The 18,068-nt window shown below is 36.1% G+C and overlaps 2 protein-coding genes across 6 annotated transcripts in view; one reads left to right on the top strand and one right to left on the bottom strand.

Annotated features, from left to right (window-relative positions):
* The window catches only part of LOC126709523 (cleavage and polyadenylation specificity factor subunit 1), a 91,588-nt gene extending 85,816 nt beyond the window's left edge, over positions 1-5,772 (top strand). For 3 of the 4 annotated variants that reach the window (XM_050409800.1, XM_050409798.1, XM_050409801.1), the window contains 2 exons: positions 3,457-3,842; positions 5,128-5,772. In XM_050409800.1, the coding sequence (XP_050265757.1) occupies positions 3,457-3,842; positions 5,128-5,242 (501 nt within the window). In that variant the 3' untranslated portion in view covers positions 5,243-5,772. Of the gene's footprint in view, positions 1-3,456; positions 3,843-5,127 lie in introns of those variants that run through there. The other variant, XR_007649412.1, reaches the window with a different exon arrangement.
* Positions 357-2,902, bottom strand: LOC126709524 (uncharacterized). 2 transcript variants are annotated; one of them, XM_050409802.1, is made up of 2 exons: positions 1,444-2,902; positions 357-1,413 (listed from the first exon to the last, which is right to left on the bottom strand). In XM_050409802.1, the coding sequence occupies exons 1-2, from the start codon at positions 2,899-2,901 to the stop codon at positions 685-687; spliced, it is 2,187 nt and encodes a 728-aa protein (XP_050265759.1). In that variant the 5' UTR covers position 2,902; the 3' UTR covers positions 357-684. The 2 variants fall into 2 exon arrangements, with proteins under 2 accessions (XP_050265759.1, XP_050265760.1); XM_050409803.1 differs by having other exon boundaries at positions 357-1,563; positions 1,624-2,902.
* Positions 5,773-18,068: the final 12,296 nt, after the last annotated feature.

The raw sequence follows: 18,068 nt of genomic DNA, 5'->3' as shown, positions 1-18,068 counted from the left end.
CCGGATATTGCTCCTCCCAATCATGAGACACCAAAACTCTGTCAATCCTGGACATCGAAGGCCTCTCTGACCCGCTAGACCAAGTAAAGCTCCCTCCCTCCAAAGGCAAATCTATCAAATTAAGATCCTCAATGAACTCCGAAAAAAGTTCCATCGCCGGAGTAAGACGGGAATTACCCAACCGTTCACTAGGGAAGCGGACAATATTGAAATCCCCAATGCAACACCAAGGGACATTCCAGTAATGCTGAACACCTGCCAACTCGTCCCACATTAACCCCCTCGCATTGTTATCTATTGGGCCATAAACCCCCGAACACGCCCAACTGAAACCGTCCCCCACCCCTTGCCACCGAATAGACACAGAGAAAGAGCCCACCAAAACCTCCGTCCTCTCTAAAACCCTTCTATCCCACATCATCACAACCCCTCCGGCCGTCTGGACAGCATCCAAGGCCACCCAATCCACATAGGGACAGCTCCACAAATTACCTACCATCTGTCTATCCATACCAGAAAGCTTAGTTTCTTGAAGGCAAATTACATCACACTTCCACTCACGCAAACAATTCTTCACTACCAAACGTTTCCGACAGTCATTCAGCCCCCTAACATTCCAAGAGAGAATTTTTAAATGCATAAAGACATGAAGTCCCCGGCTGAAAAAATCTCAGCAACCAGCCACTACCTACCATCGTAGTTAACCGAAGACTGCAAGTTCCTCAGCTCTCTCTTTCCCTTGTCCTTATAGATAACCACTTTTCTAGATTCTGTAACTTTCCTGTTTAGCACTTTGGCAGCCTCCGTCTCCCTCTCAAGCTTCTGTAACAAAGCAATGCATAACTTTTCATGACGGCACAAAGGCAGCCCCACCAATTTACTAAAACCAGGGAGCCTATTCTTCACCCATCTAGAAGTATCCAGAGTATCCACACACTCCACTGCCTGGTTATCACGGTTCAGCTCATCTGACAGAGGTAACCCACCGGGAGTGATAGCCAGCAGAGGAATAGGTGAACTAACTTCACCACCCAAACCCATATCAGAAAAATTCACCCCTTCCTCCACCAAAGAACACACCCCAGGGACAACACTCAACGCCATTGTGGGTAACTCCGCTAATCTGGGTTGCTCAAATATAAGGGCCGTTTTCGGCGGGACAGCACTATTGTCCAAGCCACCTTGTAAAAAACCTTCAACCGGTGACCACGGAAGCAAGATATCAGACTTACCCAGTGACGACGTGGACTCATCGGAGCTAGTTCCGACAAGGAAGGAGTCGTCGGCCTTGCCCATTAAAAACGAAGGCAGGACAGGGCTGATTCCGGCGAAGAAATGGCCGTCGGCCTTTACTTGGGCCACCACGAGCTCGTCGGAGCATGTGCCGGCGGAGAAGAAGCCACCGGCCGTCACCTGAGCCACCGCTAGCTCATCGGCCACCACCTGAGCCACCGCGCGCTCTTCGGAGCATGCGCCGGCGCAGGAAGGACCATCGGCCACCACCTGAGCCACCGCGAGCTCGTCGGAGCATGCGTCGGCGGAGAAAGGAGCATCGGCCACCACCTGAGCCACCGTGAGTTCTACGGAGCATGTGCCGGCGCAGGAAGGACCATCGGCCACCACCTGAGCCACCGCGAGCTCGTCGGAGCATGTGCCGGCGCAGGAAGGATCGTCGTCCTTTCCCTGTAACGGCGTGGGCTCGCCGGAACTAGTACCGGTAAAGCCATCGGCCTCACCAGAAGCTAGCAAAGGCATGACGGAGGACGACGTGCACTGACCCAACACCCCTGACTCTAACTCTGCTTCCAACGGGACTTGGGCTAAAGCTCCTTCACCAGCCCAAGAGCTCTCTCCCACTTCAACAAAACTTGGGCCTGAAAAAAGACCATCTCTAGTGACTGGGCTTGTTCCAAGGCCCATAAAAGGCTTAACTACAGCCTGATTAGAGTTCCGTTGAATCCATTTAAAAGCCTTAGAAGTCTCTCTTCCAGATTCACGTGAGTCCCCTCTGCACTTCGTATCTCCCCCTTTCTTTCTATCCCAGAAAACCCGTCTCCTCCCCATCACATCAACCTCCACGACAAGACCTCTTCCAGACCAGCAGGATTTCCTAGCATCACTCTTCTTCCCCATAACAAAATCTTTTGAATTCAAATTAAAACTAGGGAAACGTAGCCTAGTGTCTGCCAGGTTTTGCTCACCAACCTCTGCCACCTCATGAGAGCAAAGCTCCCTCCTAGCTCCTCCCACCACCTCCATCCTGTCATATTTCACCACCGGTAAATCCCCCTCTTTAACACCAGAGATTCTCAGATTCGCTCCCATCTTCTCCTCCCCTATCTGTGGTAACTTCCTTTTGGCAATGGTTCCTAGTTGCTTTGGTTGCTTCCTTTCCTCTATTCTTCCATGTAAACCTTGCACAACTTCAGCAAAAGTTCTAGAACCTACAGCCTCCAAGTTAGACCTACGCACCTGAGGAATGAATTTGGGAAATCCATTTCCTCCCACTGCATATTGAGAAGGGTTCAGTAGTTTTCTAAGTTCAAGGCCAAAAGCCCTCCAACCAAGACTCTCTTTGCCTTCCGGAATGATAATCGACCTCCTAGACCCACCAGCTTTGAGCTCAGTCAACAGCAAGAACTGACCAGCAGAGTTGTAACTCCATTGGAGAGTAAAAGCTGTGTCACCTTCTCTAAAGATAAAAAACTGTTTGGAACTCACCCCAATAACAAGGTGTTCTATGCTAGACATCAGCCATTGTGCTGCATTCCTACCCATAAAGACTGATCTCATAAAGAATTTGCCCCTCTCGAAAATCCTTAACATGAAATAACGACCCCCTTCCTCTAAAACTAAATGAAAAAATTTTGACTCAATGAAGAATTTACGGACTCCCCCCATGTTTTTTCTTCCAACCCAACAGGGAATATTTGCACATCTTAGAAATTTCCTAAGCACACCTAACATACTGAAATAGAATAAGCGTCAAATCTGAAATCAGAACTCCCACAAATTGGCCCCTTAATTGTTTCCCTTTCATTTTGATAAATTTCTCTAATTTATTTACATCACTCAGCCTGCAGTTGGAATTCCATTATTTGGTAACGTGCATGAAATGGAATGGCTGCATTTGCACCTCATAAACTCAGGGGCACACCTGTAGACACTTATAACAAGAGAGAGAAGCAGAATGGAAATAAGAATTTCCTGCTTTTCAGATTCATGAATAACATTGATTTGTTTTCTCAGATTTTAGTATAGTTTGTCTGAGTCTTTATGTGTAAAATTACTTTTATTTATGACTTCTATTTGCCTTTGTAAGCCCCCCCCCCCCCCCCCCCCCCTCCCTTTTTTTTATTTATTTTTTGGATACTCATAAATGAAAAAGGTTGACTTCAATATTGCAGTTAGTGAAATATTGACTCTTTAAGTTTGAATTTTTTCTGTGCCAAACAGATATTTTATTATGCACCAAAGATGTCAGAGAGTTGGAAGGGACAGAAGCTTCTTTCAAGGGCTGAGTTCCATGTTGGTGCTCATGTGACTAAGTTCTTGCGGTTGCAGATGCTTTCTGCTTCATCTGATCGAACTGGTGCAGCTCCAGGCTCAGATAAAACCAATCGCTTTGCTTTATTATTTGGTACCCTGGATGGCAGCATTGGTTGTATTGCACCTCTTGATGAGCTCACATTTCGTAGGCTACAGTCATTACAAAGAAAACTTGTTGACGCTGTTGCCCATGTTGCTGGCCTAAATCCAAAATCTTTCCGCCAGTTTCGCTCAAATGGAAAGGCTCATCGGCCTGGCCCTGATAGCATAGTTGACTGTGAGCTGCTATGCCAGTAAGTTTTGTTTTCCTTCAAATATTTTTTATGGCTTAAGGCTAGATCTACTCTCTAGTGAAATATGAGGATCTTGTCTATATCTTCAGTCTTGGGAGAGGCCCAGAAAATCTAATAATCTTTTTTCCAATTTCAGAAATATCAGAAGAAATCTTGTGAAATAACAAGATGTTATCATGACCTTAGGACTTTCTTTGTATCTCTATATATATCAGGGTTGTAAATGAACCAAACTGTTAATAAACAATTCAAATTTGGTTTGGGAAAAAACTTGTTTTTAGTCATTTATTTAGCAAACGAACCAAGCTCGAGTCCAAATTTAGGATCGACTATTAAACGAGACAAGCTCTAACATAATAATGTGTTCATGAACAAACTCACGAGTTTGAAACTAGATTTAAGTATATGTAATTTTACATGTTTATATGTGTTCATGTGTAAAAATATACTTATATACACTTAATATTAGATTGTGTAGGTTTGTAAACAAATTCATAGGATATCAGATTATTATTTATAATTTATTGATAAAATAAATAGATCATGTCGTAATAAAAATTCTATATAAATTTTAATATATTTTATTTATAAATAAGAATAATTTTATTAAAAAAGGACTATTTCATGCAAAATGAAAGAAATTATGTATAAGAGGAGATAGAATCTATTAACATCAGAATGGAATCACTAGACATGAATCCTCAAGCACAAGACAATCAAGCATGAGACCAATCAAACAAAGTGCCTGCAAACAATGCAATAATTTTTAACATTACAAGGTTGGTGATCTAATTTTACAAGTTCATAGACAAAATCATTCTATCTAATTAACTTGAATAATTTAGTTATTAATTATTAGCCTATATTTGAGTAGGGGTTAAAAATTTAGTCGTGGTGTTTACTATATATGAGAAAAGAATAAGTTAACCTAGTAGCTCGTGAACAAGCTTGAGCTTGTTCGACAATAAAATGAACAAGGCTTGAACATGTAATCTAGTTGAATAGTTAGAGCTTGGCTTATGCTCAAAATAAAATTAAATGAGTCATCTTGAACTTTTAACACTCAGATAGGCTCAATTACAGCCCAAGTCCATGTGTGTTCTCTGTAGAACCTCTTTAATCCCTTTCTATTATCTTAACTATTTATCTGTCTTGTGTCCAAGAATGGGTGTTAGCCAACTATCTTCTTTTGTCAAGGTTAAAGTAAGAGTACACTATTGAGTAGATATAATACTGAGCGATGTTGAGTGCTCAACTATTTCTTTTTGTGTTTTCCCATTTCCAGTTATGAGATGCTTCCATTGGAGGAACAGCTTGAAATCGCCAATCAGATTGGAACAACTCGTTCACAAATTCTCTCAAATTTGACTGACCTCTCTTTGGGAACGAGCTTCTTGTGATTTCAGCCAATCTGAAGGGGTTATGGGAGTAAGGATTCCCTTGAATGCTTGGGCAGCCTGAATTAAACACTTTGTAATATTCAGCCATGTTCATTACAGCAATTGCATGGCCATTTTTAATGGCTCAGTTGAATCAGCCTCATCTGTAGTTAACAATGGAGAAAAAGGAGGGAGCAAGGCAGCCAAAAAGGTTGTTGCTTCATTGTTATGCATCAAATATGATATGCTGTTGAATTGATGCTCCAAGCATAGACTGGGCACTAGTTTCACATAACGAGAATTGTCGCTTAAAAATGTTTTAACATTGAAGTGAGGAGATTGGGAGGGGAAAGGAAGAAATATAAGTTGCTTAATTATGTAGCATTAAACCGTCAAATGCCAATGTTGTACATTGTAGAAGGGTGAAGGAAGCAAAAGACAGTTGCTTCATTGTTGTACATTAATGTGGTATATACCATTCAACTCTTGTCACAACCAATGATTGGACATTGTTTCCATTAATGAGAACTGTCAATTAATAATGCTGTTTATGTTATGTGCTAAGAAAATATTAGATTTGAGATCAAATTGTTTGTACACAGCTCTCATTTCCTTGACTTGGGTCTGTGGTATATGAATCATTAACCTGAGTGACTCCCAGCTGCTGCAATTTGCAGTTCTGTCAGCAATTGTAGCAAGTTAATGGCAGCAAGGAATTGTTCACACAAGCAGGCCTCAATTAAACAACGTGATGTCCACTTTTGGAAATTTCATGAACATCTTCTATAAGAATCTAATGCATTTCTAGTGCCTGCAAAAACTCTCGTAACTGAAAGATGTTACTTTCAGAATAGGAGCGCCAAAATATCATTTTTGGAATTTTTTCTGACGTGCATCGTTGTGGGAAGTCTAATCCGTTGTTTGATGGTTCAGAGTCAACCAATACGTAAGACACTTTGAAGGATATATAGAAAGGGTGTGTTCAAAGTCATAGAAGCCACACCAACAAATTGAACTAATAATGACTAAAACTCCCACAAAGAAATCTAGTCGGTTTTGATTTTCTGTGAAATGACTAAAAATATATAAAATAAAGGTTTCAAGTCTATTTTAGGCATGATTAAGGGGGAAGTTATGACCGAGATTTTCCTCTTTTACATTTGAAAATGTTCGAGAATGCAACTACTTTCACCAACAGTCTTGCTAGTTGAAATAATAAGCCCCGAAGTTAGCCTATGGCTGTGGGCAACTAATCATTATCTCATTTCATAATTCACTAACTTGTGTGCAATTGTGAGTGGTCGATATTTTCTGTCTTGTGTGACCCACCATTTTATGTTGACTACTCACAATTACATAAGTCAATAAGTTGTAAAATTGAGTGTGACCCATCACTTTACGTTAACCACTCACAATTGTATAAGTTAGCAAGTTGTGAAATTGAGTGTATGATTGAAGAGTCTATTATCAAGTGCCATGTAGTTTTCAAAGGCTACACATGGCATAACTCAGATGGGCATTATTATTGTGATAGGAACTTGAATTTGCTATTTAAAGTTAGCCCCTCTAGAATAGTGGAGACCTACCTGCATGGTTCAGATAATATAATTATCAAAATGTGGCCCTCGTATATGGAATCTAAAATGATGGTGGAGTGTCCTTGTTGAGTGATTTGAGTCCCAGGTATTGCTTCAATCTTCATTCGATGAAGCCGTGGCAAATTGTTTGAGGTTGACAAATTCCTTTTATTTTGGAATATAAAAGGAATCGATTGGTTTGCTGGTAATAAATTGAAGGGTTTATCTGAAATATCCGTATTGATTCTTCAACAACTACAATTTGGTTTAATGCTTAAGTCTTTATCATCATGAACCTGACGTCTGCAATTTGAATTCTATTGCATTTCAAAGTAAATGATTTCTTGCTTAAAATGATAAAAAATTCAGGAAATTTTATGGACGGAAATGGAACTTAGGGTTCTTTACTTCTTTAAGTATTTTGTCTTATATGAATCAATCAATAGTAATAATAATTAATAAGCCTATGTTATGTACTGAATGACCTATGAGGCTATAAATTATGTGATTATGTCTCTTATCTCACCTTCCAAACAAGATTAAGAAAAAAATTAAGGTAATTATTAGTTATTATGCACTTTATGTTTTCTTCCTTTGTTGCTAGGAATGAATTATGTCAAGAACAACATGAATCCAATGCAATATTTTTATGTGTGGGCCTCAATTTGAAAATGAAAAAATTGCATAAAGCAAACTGCATGTCATCCATTGTTTAACTTTTCCATTTGAAGAAATAAGTACCTTCTGTAATAAGTTCTTGAAGAAAAAAAAAGTACCTAATTCCTCAAAGCTTGTGAATTGTGATCACTACCACCATAACTCAAATTTCAAGCAAATCAAGGTCACCCATAATAATACATGTGCATATCTGTCTTACAATATGGATTTAAATTTTCCCTGATCAATAGCCCTTAAGATACAATATGCATATATATATATATATATATATATTGCGGGCCTTATGCACGTGCGAGTGATAGAATAATTTGGTCTACCACGGTGCATAGGATGATGATGATACACGTGCACATAGTTCATTAATTGGGCAAAGTGGATATAGAGGGCATCATTTCATTAGGGATGTTTCTAAAGTGTTCATTTTAGGGACCATGTTCTTTAAGGAATGTCTAACAAAAGTGGAACAGGACCCTTTTGATTTGATTAACGAGAGGCCATGAAGTGTCCCCCTTCATGCGCAATATGTGCATATATCACTTCCTTTGTGTGTATTGTTTATACTTATCTTTCTTGTTTTTGGTGCTTAATTAATTGTATTTTATGATACAAAAACACACTTTAGACATTGTACAAACCAGGGACTACTCTTTGAATTTCCAAAAGCACTTATAGTGGGATCTTAGTAATGCACACTTGGGGTCACCATCAAGAATAGGAATAGATGATGAGAGGCAAAATCAGTGTGTGTGCTTTGACATCAGAGGAGAGCCTTTCATTTCTTCAAATGCCTTGCATTTCATATGGGTCCAAAGCCATGGTGGGCTAGGTGGTGGTGGTCCGAGTCAACTCAGTTAGATAATTGCCCACATCCTAGTTCTGAAAATTTTGACTCACTCACTCACTTACTCGGCCAGATTCCATTTCTGCAAGGTGGTAGGCTTTGTCCCACCAAATGAGTGAGTCATAGTTTAATCAGGTTTTTTTCATGTCACCCTTTTTTCTTGTTGATGTTATTTCTTTTGAAAGAGGAGCTAGGAGGTATCAATTATCAATGTCATCAATTGGTCAATGTCGTTAGCGAATGCAACCCACATGCAGGTGAATGCATTTTCTTCTATGCTTTTTTAAAGCATCTATGAGATTGAGAAAAAAAGGTTGTTATTGTCGATCATGCACTGATCCATATGCAAACACCTTTTTCCCATTTTCGTACATGCAACTGTGCAATCCATCAAGAATTCAAGATCGGATTGGAAGTGAGTTGACTACTATGCACACAATACTAATAATGCAAGAGAGAATATGAGAATGTCTTAATTTAGCTTTCTTTTCTTGTGGTTCTTAATTATTCTCACGTTCTTCTTTCAGATAACTTGGCAGGTTTCCCCAACCACCTTCATGCTTTGTTTTCTATATATCCAATGTGTGCAATAGGTGAAGGTTTCGTACCCAAATTGTTCCATGGGAAAGTAGTTTTTATATTCTTCCAATTAATTAAATCCGTGTAAAATTAGTGGAGTGATCACTTTTGGTGAAAAGGATCATTAAGAGTAGCAATAACTTAAGTACAAGATATATATATAAACACATAATGAAAAGCATCGTGTCTTAGTCAACATAAAATCATATATATAGAATGATTAGTTCAAAATAAAATCGTATGACTCTCCCTCTCTCTCTCCCCTAATTGCATTTCCTAATATATGAGAACGTAAACAATATTCATTATTCAGTTCATTGGTTCAGTAGAGTTTTGTTTTCTATTCCAAAATTAATATATATACAATAATACAAAGTTACAAATTAAAGAAGAATAATAAGGTTATCTCAAAAAAAGAAAAAAGAAGAATAATAAGGGGAAAAAAAATCTATACAGATTAATGTGGCTCAGTACTTCTTCAAATTTCAACTTAATATTTGTTCTTCAAACTCAACATTTTGTTTGGTTTGAAGTTGAAGAAGAAAGAGAACAGGGGGGGGGGGGGGAGGGAAAAGATTGGAAATGAGAGAGAAGAGAGAGTTAGTAGAGGAAAATTCCTTTTCCTTTCCTTTCTCTCTTGCAAACCCAAAACTTTGAAGGAAAAGAAGTCTCCTTTCTCTTTATTTTCTTTTCCTCTCTACTCTACTCTTCCCTTTCTTTTCTCTTCCATCTTCCTCCATAGCATTCTTTTTTATTTTCTTGATTAAAAATCCAATACCATTCTTTTTTATTTTCTTAATTAAAAGATGATCCTCCCCGCAAAAAATAGTAGGAAAGGGTATCCTGTTATTATTAGACTATTAAATTTGAGTTACTATAATTTTGACCTTCTACTAGCTCAAAATCATATCATGACCTAAGCTTCTAATACAACAAATCCCAAATTCTATCGAACTGTACTAAATCATTGTTGAGAAATTCTAAGTACACAAAATTTGGCAACAAATTTTATGTTTACTGATGTGACAGCCTGCAATTAGTATGCCATAAAATAACAATAGTGGTGGTCTAGTCTCAAACGACAATGATATTACCACCAATTATATTCTACCAAGTCAATAAGGTGTGAAATTTGCTGTGTCTATAGCATTGTTTATCAATTATCATTGTTTGTTCAAAATTCCCACAATTAATTCCATGATTATATGTTTAAGTAAAATGGATTACAAAAGGAGTACAATACATCTAAAATGGTATGCATTTCTATAAAAGTCAAATAATAAATTTTTATGGGTGGTCAAACCTTTCATCCTGTGCTCTAGTGCATTAGCACGGAACATGATATGAACACATGGCCAATACATATCAAATTTACTAAAGCATTGGATGCATTTCTCCTTGATTTTGGACCTAAACCAAAGCAAATATGCGCATCACTACTGTTCAACGTTGATTGGAACTACTTTGTCGTTAATGATCATAAACACATTGCAACCTATATTCATAAAAAAATAATGCATAAATGCCTAAAATAAAAGATGGTGCTTAATAAATTAACTTAAAATTCTAGCATGGGAGACATTCATCAAGAGAACCACTTTGACCTTAAAAAAGTGTGGTCCAAATGTTTGCTACATGTTTTTGGACATTATCCATTATTAAGCTCACCTCATGCCTCCAAAGAAAAGATTTTTTTACCTCCTAAGTCCTTCTATATGTTCAGCTAGCATATCCTTCTATCAGATATCACTTTCTCAACAGTGACTCCATATTGCCATGTACAAGAGATAAGTGGAGACCTGTGTTAGCAACTAGTGTGGTATCATCACCCCACTTACATGGATGATGGCATCACCCCCATTATATGGAATATTGCATCAAAGTCAGCTGTTTCTGACTATCAAACCCCTACTTCATGATTTCCTCTACAGTGACATATATATCCCACAAGTTATACTACATACACAAAATTTAACAATTTTTTCACACTTATCAAATTGACAAACTTTCATCAGTTTTTATTTGAATTTATCACTTATATCATTTTATTTATTTATTTATTTATCATTAATAATTTGTCACATCAGTATATGTCAAATTTTTTATAAAATTTTTGTGTCTCTAGACTTTGTCTATATATCTGCGTGTTCGCACGAGAGCCAGCCAGCACTTTAATTTAGCCACCCATCCAATCAGAAATTAGTCCGCATGGTGCACGACACTTGATTATGATTTGCAACTTTTTTTGTCCATATAATTACTGCTTGTTTTGCCCATAGTGTGTTTCCCAGCATCATTAAATTCGGATCCCCTGAGCTGACCTAAATTCTAGACCTTGTATTCAAAGTGTCATAGAGGGGTTTCTCAAAAAAAAAAAAAAAAAATGGCATAGAGAGAGAACCATATATACCCTGATAGGAAGTTTTAAAGGTTTTAAACATGCGAGTTGTGTAAGTCATTTAAATCTTGCAAGCGGCCCATTGATTATTTATATACTAGGAGTAAGGGATAGTTATTGAGTACTTCTGAAGTATCATAAATGTATACTCTCTTTTCGTATAATTGTAAGTCCCACTAATTAAATTTATGGTGGGATTCACAATTCATGTGAAAGGGGAGAGTACACATTTATGATACTCCTGAAGTATTCAATAATTTTCTAGGAGTAAGATTGGTAAAAGAAAAATGCAATATATATACTTCCAAATTTGTATATATATATATATATTGTGGGGCCCGATAGTTTATGGGCCAGGCCCACTTACTCGTGGGGAGCCCGCAAGCCCAAGTTGAAAAAAGTTATGGCCCAAGTTTAAAAGTATAAGGCCGAGGATGGCCCAGATATGCAGCCGAGGACGGTTTAGTCCTCGGCAAGCCTAAAGCTCCCTTGACGAAAGGGGTAAAAGAGAGCTATAAGAACAAATCCGTAAGAGGATCTAAAATATCTCAAGGAAGTTGTCCTTAATACCCTTCACTGATAAGACTTTACACCTAACAGAACCTGATTTTTAGGCTTTATTAACCATTCCCAACAATTCTGGGATTAGATTGACGGGACAAATATCAGTCCTGAAAAAGTTGACCCTACACGTGGACGAGAGACAACAAACGTAGGCTAGTATAAAAGGAAAGGTAAACTAATTAGAAAAAGGGGGATCCCCATCTGACTTCCGGGGGAAAAACTCCAGGGATGAGAATGCCCAGACAATATATGTACACCACCACGGAAAACCCATCTCCGGGTAACCGGAAAAAGGCATTAGTGCTCCTCGGACATAATCCGAGGAGTCCAATCCCTCAAGTTACAAAGCTGTAGGGCTTGAATATCCAGGCTAAAGCCTTTTCTTATCTGAGTTTCCCTGAAGTCCGATTTGGACCAACGCCTTGTGACCAAACGCTAGCCTTTTAAGCCCACTCTCTACAAATCTTATTGTGAGGGATCCTTCACGCGCGAGCCCAACGTCATTGTTGGGCCGTTTGAGAATCGTGTCCCTACATATATATATATATATATATATCTTGGTTATCTTGGATGGGTGAGTGTTTTAGTCCCAAGAAAATTTTAGTGTATTATTTTCTTAACTAGTTGCAAATTGATATGATTTGTTTCTTCTTTGTTCAGATTTGATTTGAACTTTGAGTTATCATGTTATACCAATCACTCAATCTCACCTCCATGTATTTAGTGCATGTAGCATGCAATTGATGGAAATCCTATTTTAAAATAAATAAATAGGAAGGAGAAGAAGGAAACCCCATGAAAAATTGTCTTATAAATGTTGTATAGTACTATATTATAAAAGAATTATATCAACTTATTTGAGCTAAATTCCTCCAAAAAAAAAAAAACTTATTTGAGCTAAGAGTGTTTTAACTCGAGTGGTACTTTCTAATATTTTTAACGAAGACATCTAGGATTCAAATCAACTATTCTCTCTTTCTCATTGTTGTAATTATTGAATTATTAAAAAAAAAAAACTAATAATGAAATGTCTCACATTTATTTAATAAAACTTATAATTATTTACATTAAGAATAAATCAAATTAGTTGTTCAAATTATATGAAGTCATGAGACCATTTTGAATTTTCAAATTGTGACACTTAGATTTTGATATGAAGAAAAAAAATGCAAGGTTTAATTATGAAAGCTTGAATATGTGTAAAAACACAAGAGCTGTTTAGATCCCCAAATTAAAAAATACGGCTCAGTTGATTTTACTCTAACTTAAACTAAGTACGGAATAGAGTAAATGCGAGCGAACAAACAATGAAACTACTTTAAGCCATATTCATCAAATATCAACAATGAAATGAAAGCTAAAAGAGTAGGGAAGAAGGATGCAAACACAAGAGAACACCACGATGTGTTATCAAAGAGAAAACTAAAGAACTTGGCGAAAAACTTCTTTGCCGCCCTCTAAGCGGTAAATCAATCCACTAAAGAATAAGTTGGAGTACACGAATAAAAAAAGACCTTCCAAGCCTGGTTTACCCCATGTACTTGAGCTCTCCATGCTCCTGCTACCAACTGACTTGACGAAACCTTGTCTTCTCTGGCTTTCTGAATCTCACAATATACCCGATTGCATCTGCCAAGCCTTATCGGCTTTTTTGACAAATTCCCAAAGCTTTCCAAGCTTCAAAACACCCTTTACACTCTGAAAAGGTATGGGTTGTGTTTGGTTACAAATCTCTTATCAAGGTATGATAATGGGAGAGGGAAGGAGAAGAGGCTATAATGATTTCTCACTAAGGATGAGTAGCTCTCTTTCTAAAAGATGGGTGTGTGTGTTATAGAAAACCTATCTAGGGTTTTTCTCTCTGAATGACCTCTTATACTTTTGTGGGAAATGAGGATATATATAGTATGAGTGAAGGGTAAGAAAGTCACACTTAAAAATCCTCTAGACAGAATGTTTCGCGAATATTTCCCAGAAAGGCCTTACTCGCGAGACACTAGCAAAATTGACAGTCCGGCATGACTCTTCAGCTTTTGGCATGTACTCTTCATGTGACTTTTAGTTGTCTTGATCAAATCTCCACCACTTAAAACTAAACCCATTACAAATAAATCTCACAAAAATACAAGGAAATAAAATTAAAACAATTACAACACTTTTTGTCATGGAATAAAGCCAACATAAAATATATATAGTTGTAAATCATAACTTTACAAATTACACCAACCTTAGTTAAGACTTACGAAATGACGCTCTCACTCCTAAACTATGGATAAAATAACATTTCTCTTTTTGAGGTTTGTATTAATGCGATAAATATTTCTAACTTCCTTAATAGAATATTTTATGTTTTTAAAAAGATTCCTAATCAAAATGTAGACAAAATGACACTCTCTTTAAGGTTTGCATAAACAAATGAGTAGATTTTTTATAGTGTAATATTCCATTTACACATGATTAAAGAGAAATATTATTTTTGTTCCTAGTTTGGTAGTAATTTGTAAAACCTAAAAGAAGGTTGATATAATTATTAAATTTTTTTTTTTTTAAAACAAAAGAGTGATGTTACTCCACTTAATTAATGGGTAGACAATCTAAGATCTTCTTAGTGTTTGCAGATTGAGTGTTGGTACATTGCATCCGTACAAAAAGACATGTAAAAACCGTCCTCTATATATTCTTTGATCTTGATCACAAATCTAGCATCATTTTCTTTAACTCCAGTGTTTGACTAACATTAAGAACAATATCACATTTAGATTTACGAAAGAGCTGTTTAATTAAAGAACCACGTCGAAGAATATACCTTCATTTTATTATCAAGCCATTCACTTCATGACAAATGTCCCAATTTGAGCCTTAAACTCAGTTAGCATCAGTTAGTGCAGCAGGGAGGCTTCCTTTCCCAACAAGTCTTGGGAGAGCTCTTTATCGAATTAAGCATTGTTGTCGATCTTCTTGTTTAATTACTACAAATCCCGGTGCCTCCGGGGCATTAACAAAAAATCATTCATGAATTGCAAGACTGCTGTGCTGCTAGATGATTGAGTTGATCAGTTTCGATTTTGTAGTTTTAACCAATTAGATGGGCACTACTCTTGGTGCATACATTCATTTCCAAAATGACACGTGTCAATTATTGTGGCCCTCTTCAAAATAAAATGACTTCAAATTTTGTGTGGTGTAGAGTATGTAAATGTTAAACACTTAAATTTTAGATGTTTACGGGTATTCTTAGGACAATAGTTAATAAATCATTTTTAAAAAGTTTTAACATCACTTTTATGAGAAATATAAAAAGTTATAAAAAATTAATTATTTTTTCCTATTAAAATTTTTAAAAATATTTTTTAAAACCAATGTCCTTATAAAAGAATCTGTTAACTTTTTCAAAGTTTTATTACATAAAACTATACAAATTGACGTAATATTGAATATGATTTGTGAGTTTTAACTACCTAATAAATGAATGTTTTAAAAAATATTGATATTAATATATAAACTCTATGTAGTAAAATTGATAGTATTCTTAATAAATTCAAAACTTCTCCCTTACCCTTTTTTTTTTCTCTTCTTTATTATAATAATTTTCAATATCACAAGCCTACTACTCCTGAAAAGGACTTCCTAAAGGAAGTATGATCTACTATTCAATTGCAAAATATAATAACACAACTAGGAAATTCTTTTTCCTTCGTAAGAGGAGGGAAGAAAATTAAAAAAAACAAAGAGAGAGAAAGAGAGATGAGTTTAGCCTACTCAATTGTTTTTTGAGGCACTCTTATCAAGATATGGAAATGTAGGATAGGTTCATGGCTGCCTATTCATTTACCGACAAGTAAACAAGGAAATAGTCCAATGCCCTTCCATGGTAGGCAAAAGCTAAGGCAAAAGGTTAAAAAAGAAAGTATCTTTGGAGATCATCAAGTGAAACCCTCACCTTCACACTAATTCTAGAAATGTCAAATTGTACACACACACACCCTCTCTCTCTCTCTCTCTCTCTCTCTCTCTCTCACACAACTCCTTGACTATTTGATTGCCCCAAAAATTCACCAAACCAATCAATACCCACTAAACCATGTGGTGTGAAAGGGCAAAGCTAGTGCTAGTGGAATTTTCTTTATATAAACACCACCCAAAAAATGCGTCTCCTAGTTTTCCTTCTAACATGCATCATCTATTAGGAGCCATATTTTATGTCTTGCACCATCTCCTCCACATGTATTTTCTAAGTCAATCGTCAGCTTTGGCCAACTTCAACCACATTGCTAGCTGCACTTCCTCCAATTTTTGAATGCAATACCTTAATTTAGTTTGAGATTCATCAATAGCACTAATTAAGATCTGAATCCAAAGCATTAGTTTTCTTTTCTTCCTTCTACATTATGTAGTGACATATACCTTTTATCTCCTTAAATTTTTTTTTTTTTTTGAGAAACAAAAAAAATATAAACAAAAATGGAATAAATTAGAGAGAAAGCAGCGTGTTTGATTCTACTGAATAAAATATACAAAAATGAAAAGAATAAAAATATAAAACCCTATTGTTGTTCTTTTTTTAAGCCAAGAGTCATACATTTTCAAGTTGGCATCCTCAAGTTGCCTATTTTTAAATTGCAAACTAATTTAAACATACGGTTTTGTAGTAACACACCTAGTCCTAAAAGATTTTTAGGCAAAGTTAAAACAGATGAATCATGACAACCATTGAGCATGCTTAGTATAATACTAATTAACCGATTATGAAGGCAATCACTAAGATCAATGTTTAGAATTATATACAGCTAAATGCACTGTAGGCCTTTAAAATATATAAAATTACTGCCAGTAAAAATACAAAAAAAAAAAAAAAAAAAAAATCTCTTTTCACTTTAACTTGCTCAATCTTGTTGAAGGGAGAGACCTTTTCGATTGTCATGTTGACCATCCATGATTATTTATGATGAAAAAATTATAATATAAAATTTCTAAGCGTGGACTGAGGCTGGAAGCCCAGTTCATCAAGGTGGAATCAATAATTTGGATTCATAGAAATACTTTAAAAAGTGGTGCACAAAAGAGGCTATCATTCACCAAATTTTTAAACCTAAAGAGGGTAAAAAAAAAAAAATATTGTGAAACTGAAGAGGGGCATTATTAAATTTCAGGTAACAAGTCTGGTGGTTAGGCTATTCTTAATTTGCAATCAATTACATTTGCCATATTCTTTAACAGAATGCCAATTTTGGGGAGCTAAATTTGAAAAAGGTTCTCTAGGGGCTTTTAATATTGTTGACCACTTGACCTATCTTAATTCCTAAACTTTCAGTTTTATATAGCACATGTACACTGTAATACTGTATTGTGTTATAATTTCATTCTTCATTTAATTATCTAGATTTTTGACAATGCCACTTAGTTACCAACTCTAAAATTTCAAGAAATGGTAGCGACTAGTCCACTTCTAGTATTGCTAAATTCAAGTTATACATGTAGTTCTTTCTCAAAAAAAAGAAGAAGTTATACATGTAGTTATTAAAAAATTTCAGTTGCAATGTTAATATCTTGAATATGACTTTTTTTAACCAAGGAGTAAAAACTTCATTTTGTGCAATAAAGCTAACCAGTTTTTCATATTGAGGTGATATTTCATATCAATATCTAATTGGAGTTTGCTAATATTTCCAATTGGAAGGTCAATAATACTGTCAATAACCATGATTAATTAGTTGATGCTGATCAGTCATATTTTAAAGACTATAGATTCAATAATGTTTATATAAATTGCACAAGTAATGCCAACAGCAATTAATTTCAGAATTCTTGGAGAGTGTCAAATCTTAGCTGTCCCTATTGCATAAATAGATGAGATAATTTTTCACATGACTTTCCTAGTTTTTCTCCAATTAAATCTTTTCTTTTTTTTCTTTGCATTGAGTTAAGAGCACTTAGGCAACTAATAATACATATAAAAGAAACAAAGTTATGGAAGAGAGGGGAAAAAAAAAAATCAATCCATTATAGAGATCAAAAGGAAAATGCCAATGATGATATGGCCCTCCTTCATTTAGAAAAAAACAGCATCTAAGAAAAAGTGTTTCTTCTGCTTCCAAACACCCAAGAAAAGTTTCTCCTTACCGACTGAGATAATAATTAATCATATTTACATGTATAAAAAAATTGACATCCAACTCAAAACATTCCACGCTCTTCTCAAGAGTCTAAGTT

This window comes from Quercus robur, chromosome 12 (genome assembly GCF_932294415.1).
Source record: "Quercus robur chromosome 12, dhQueRobu3.1, whole genome shotgun sequence".
NCBI lineage: Eukaryota > Viridiplantae > Streptophyta > Magnoliopsida > Fagales > Fagaceae > Quercus > Quercus robur.
The sequence above is the reverse complement of the archived record's forward strand: the minus strand, read 5'-3'. Positions and strand labels throughout refer to the sequence as shown.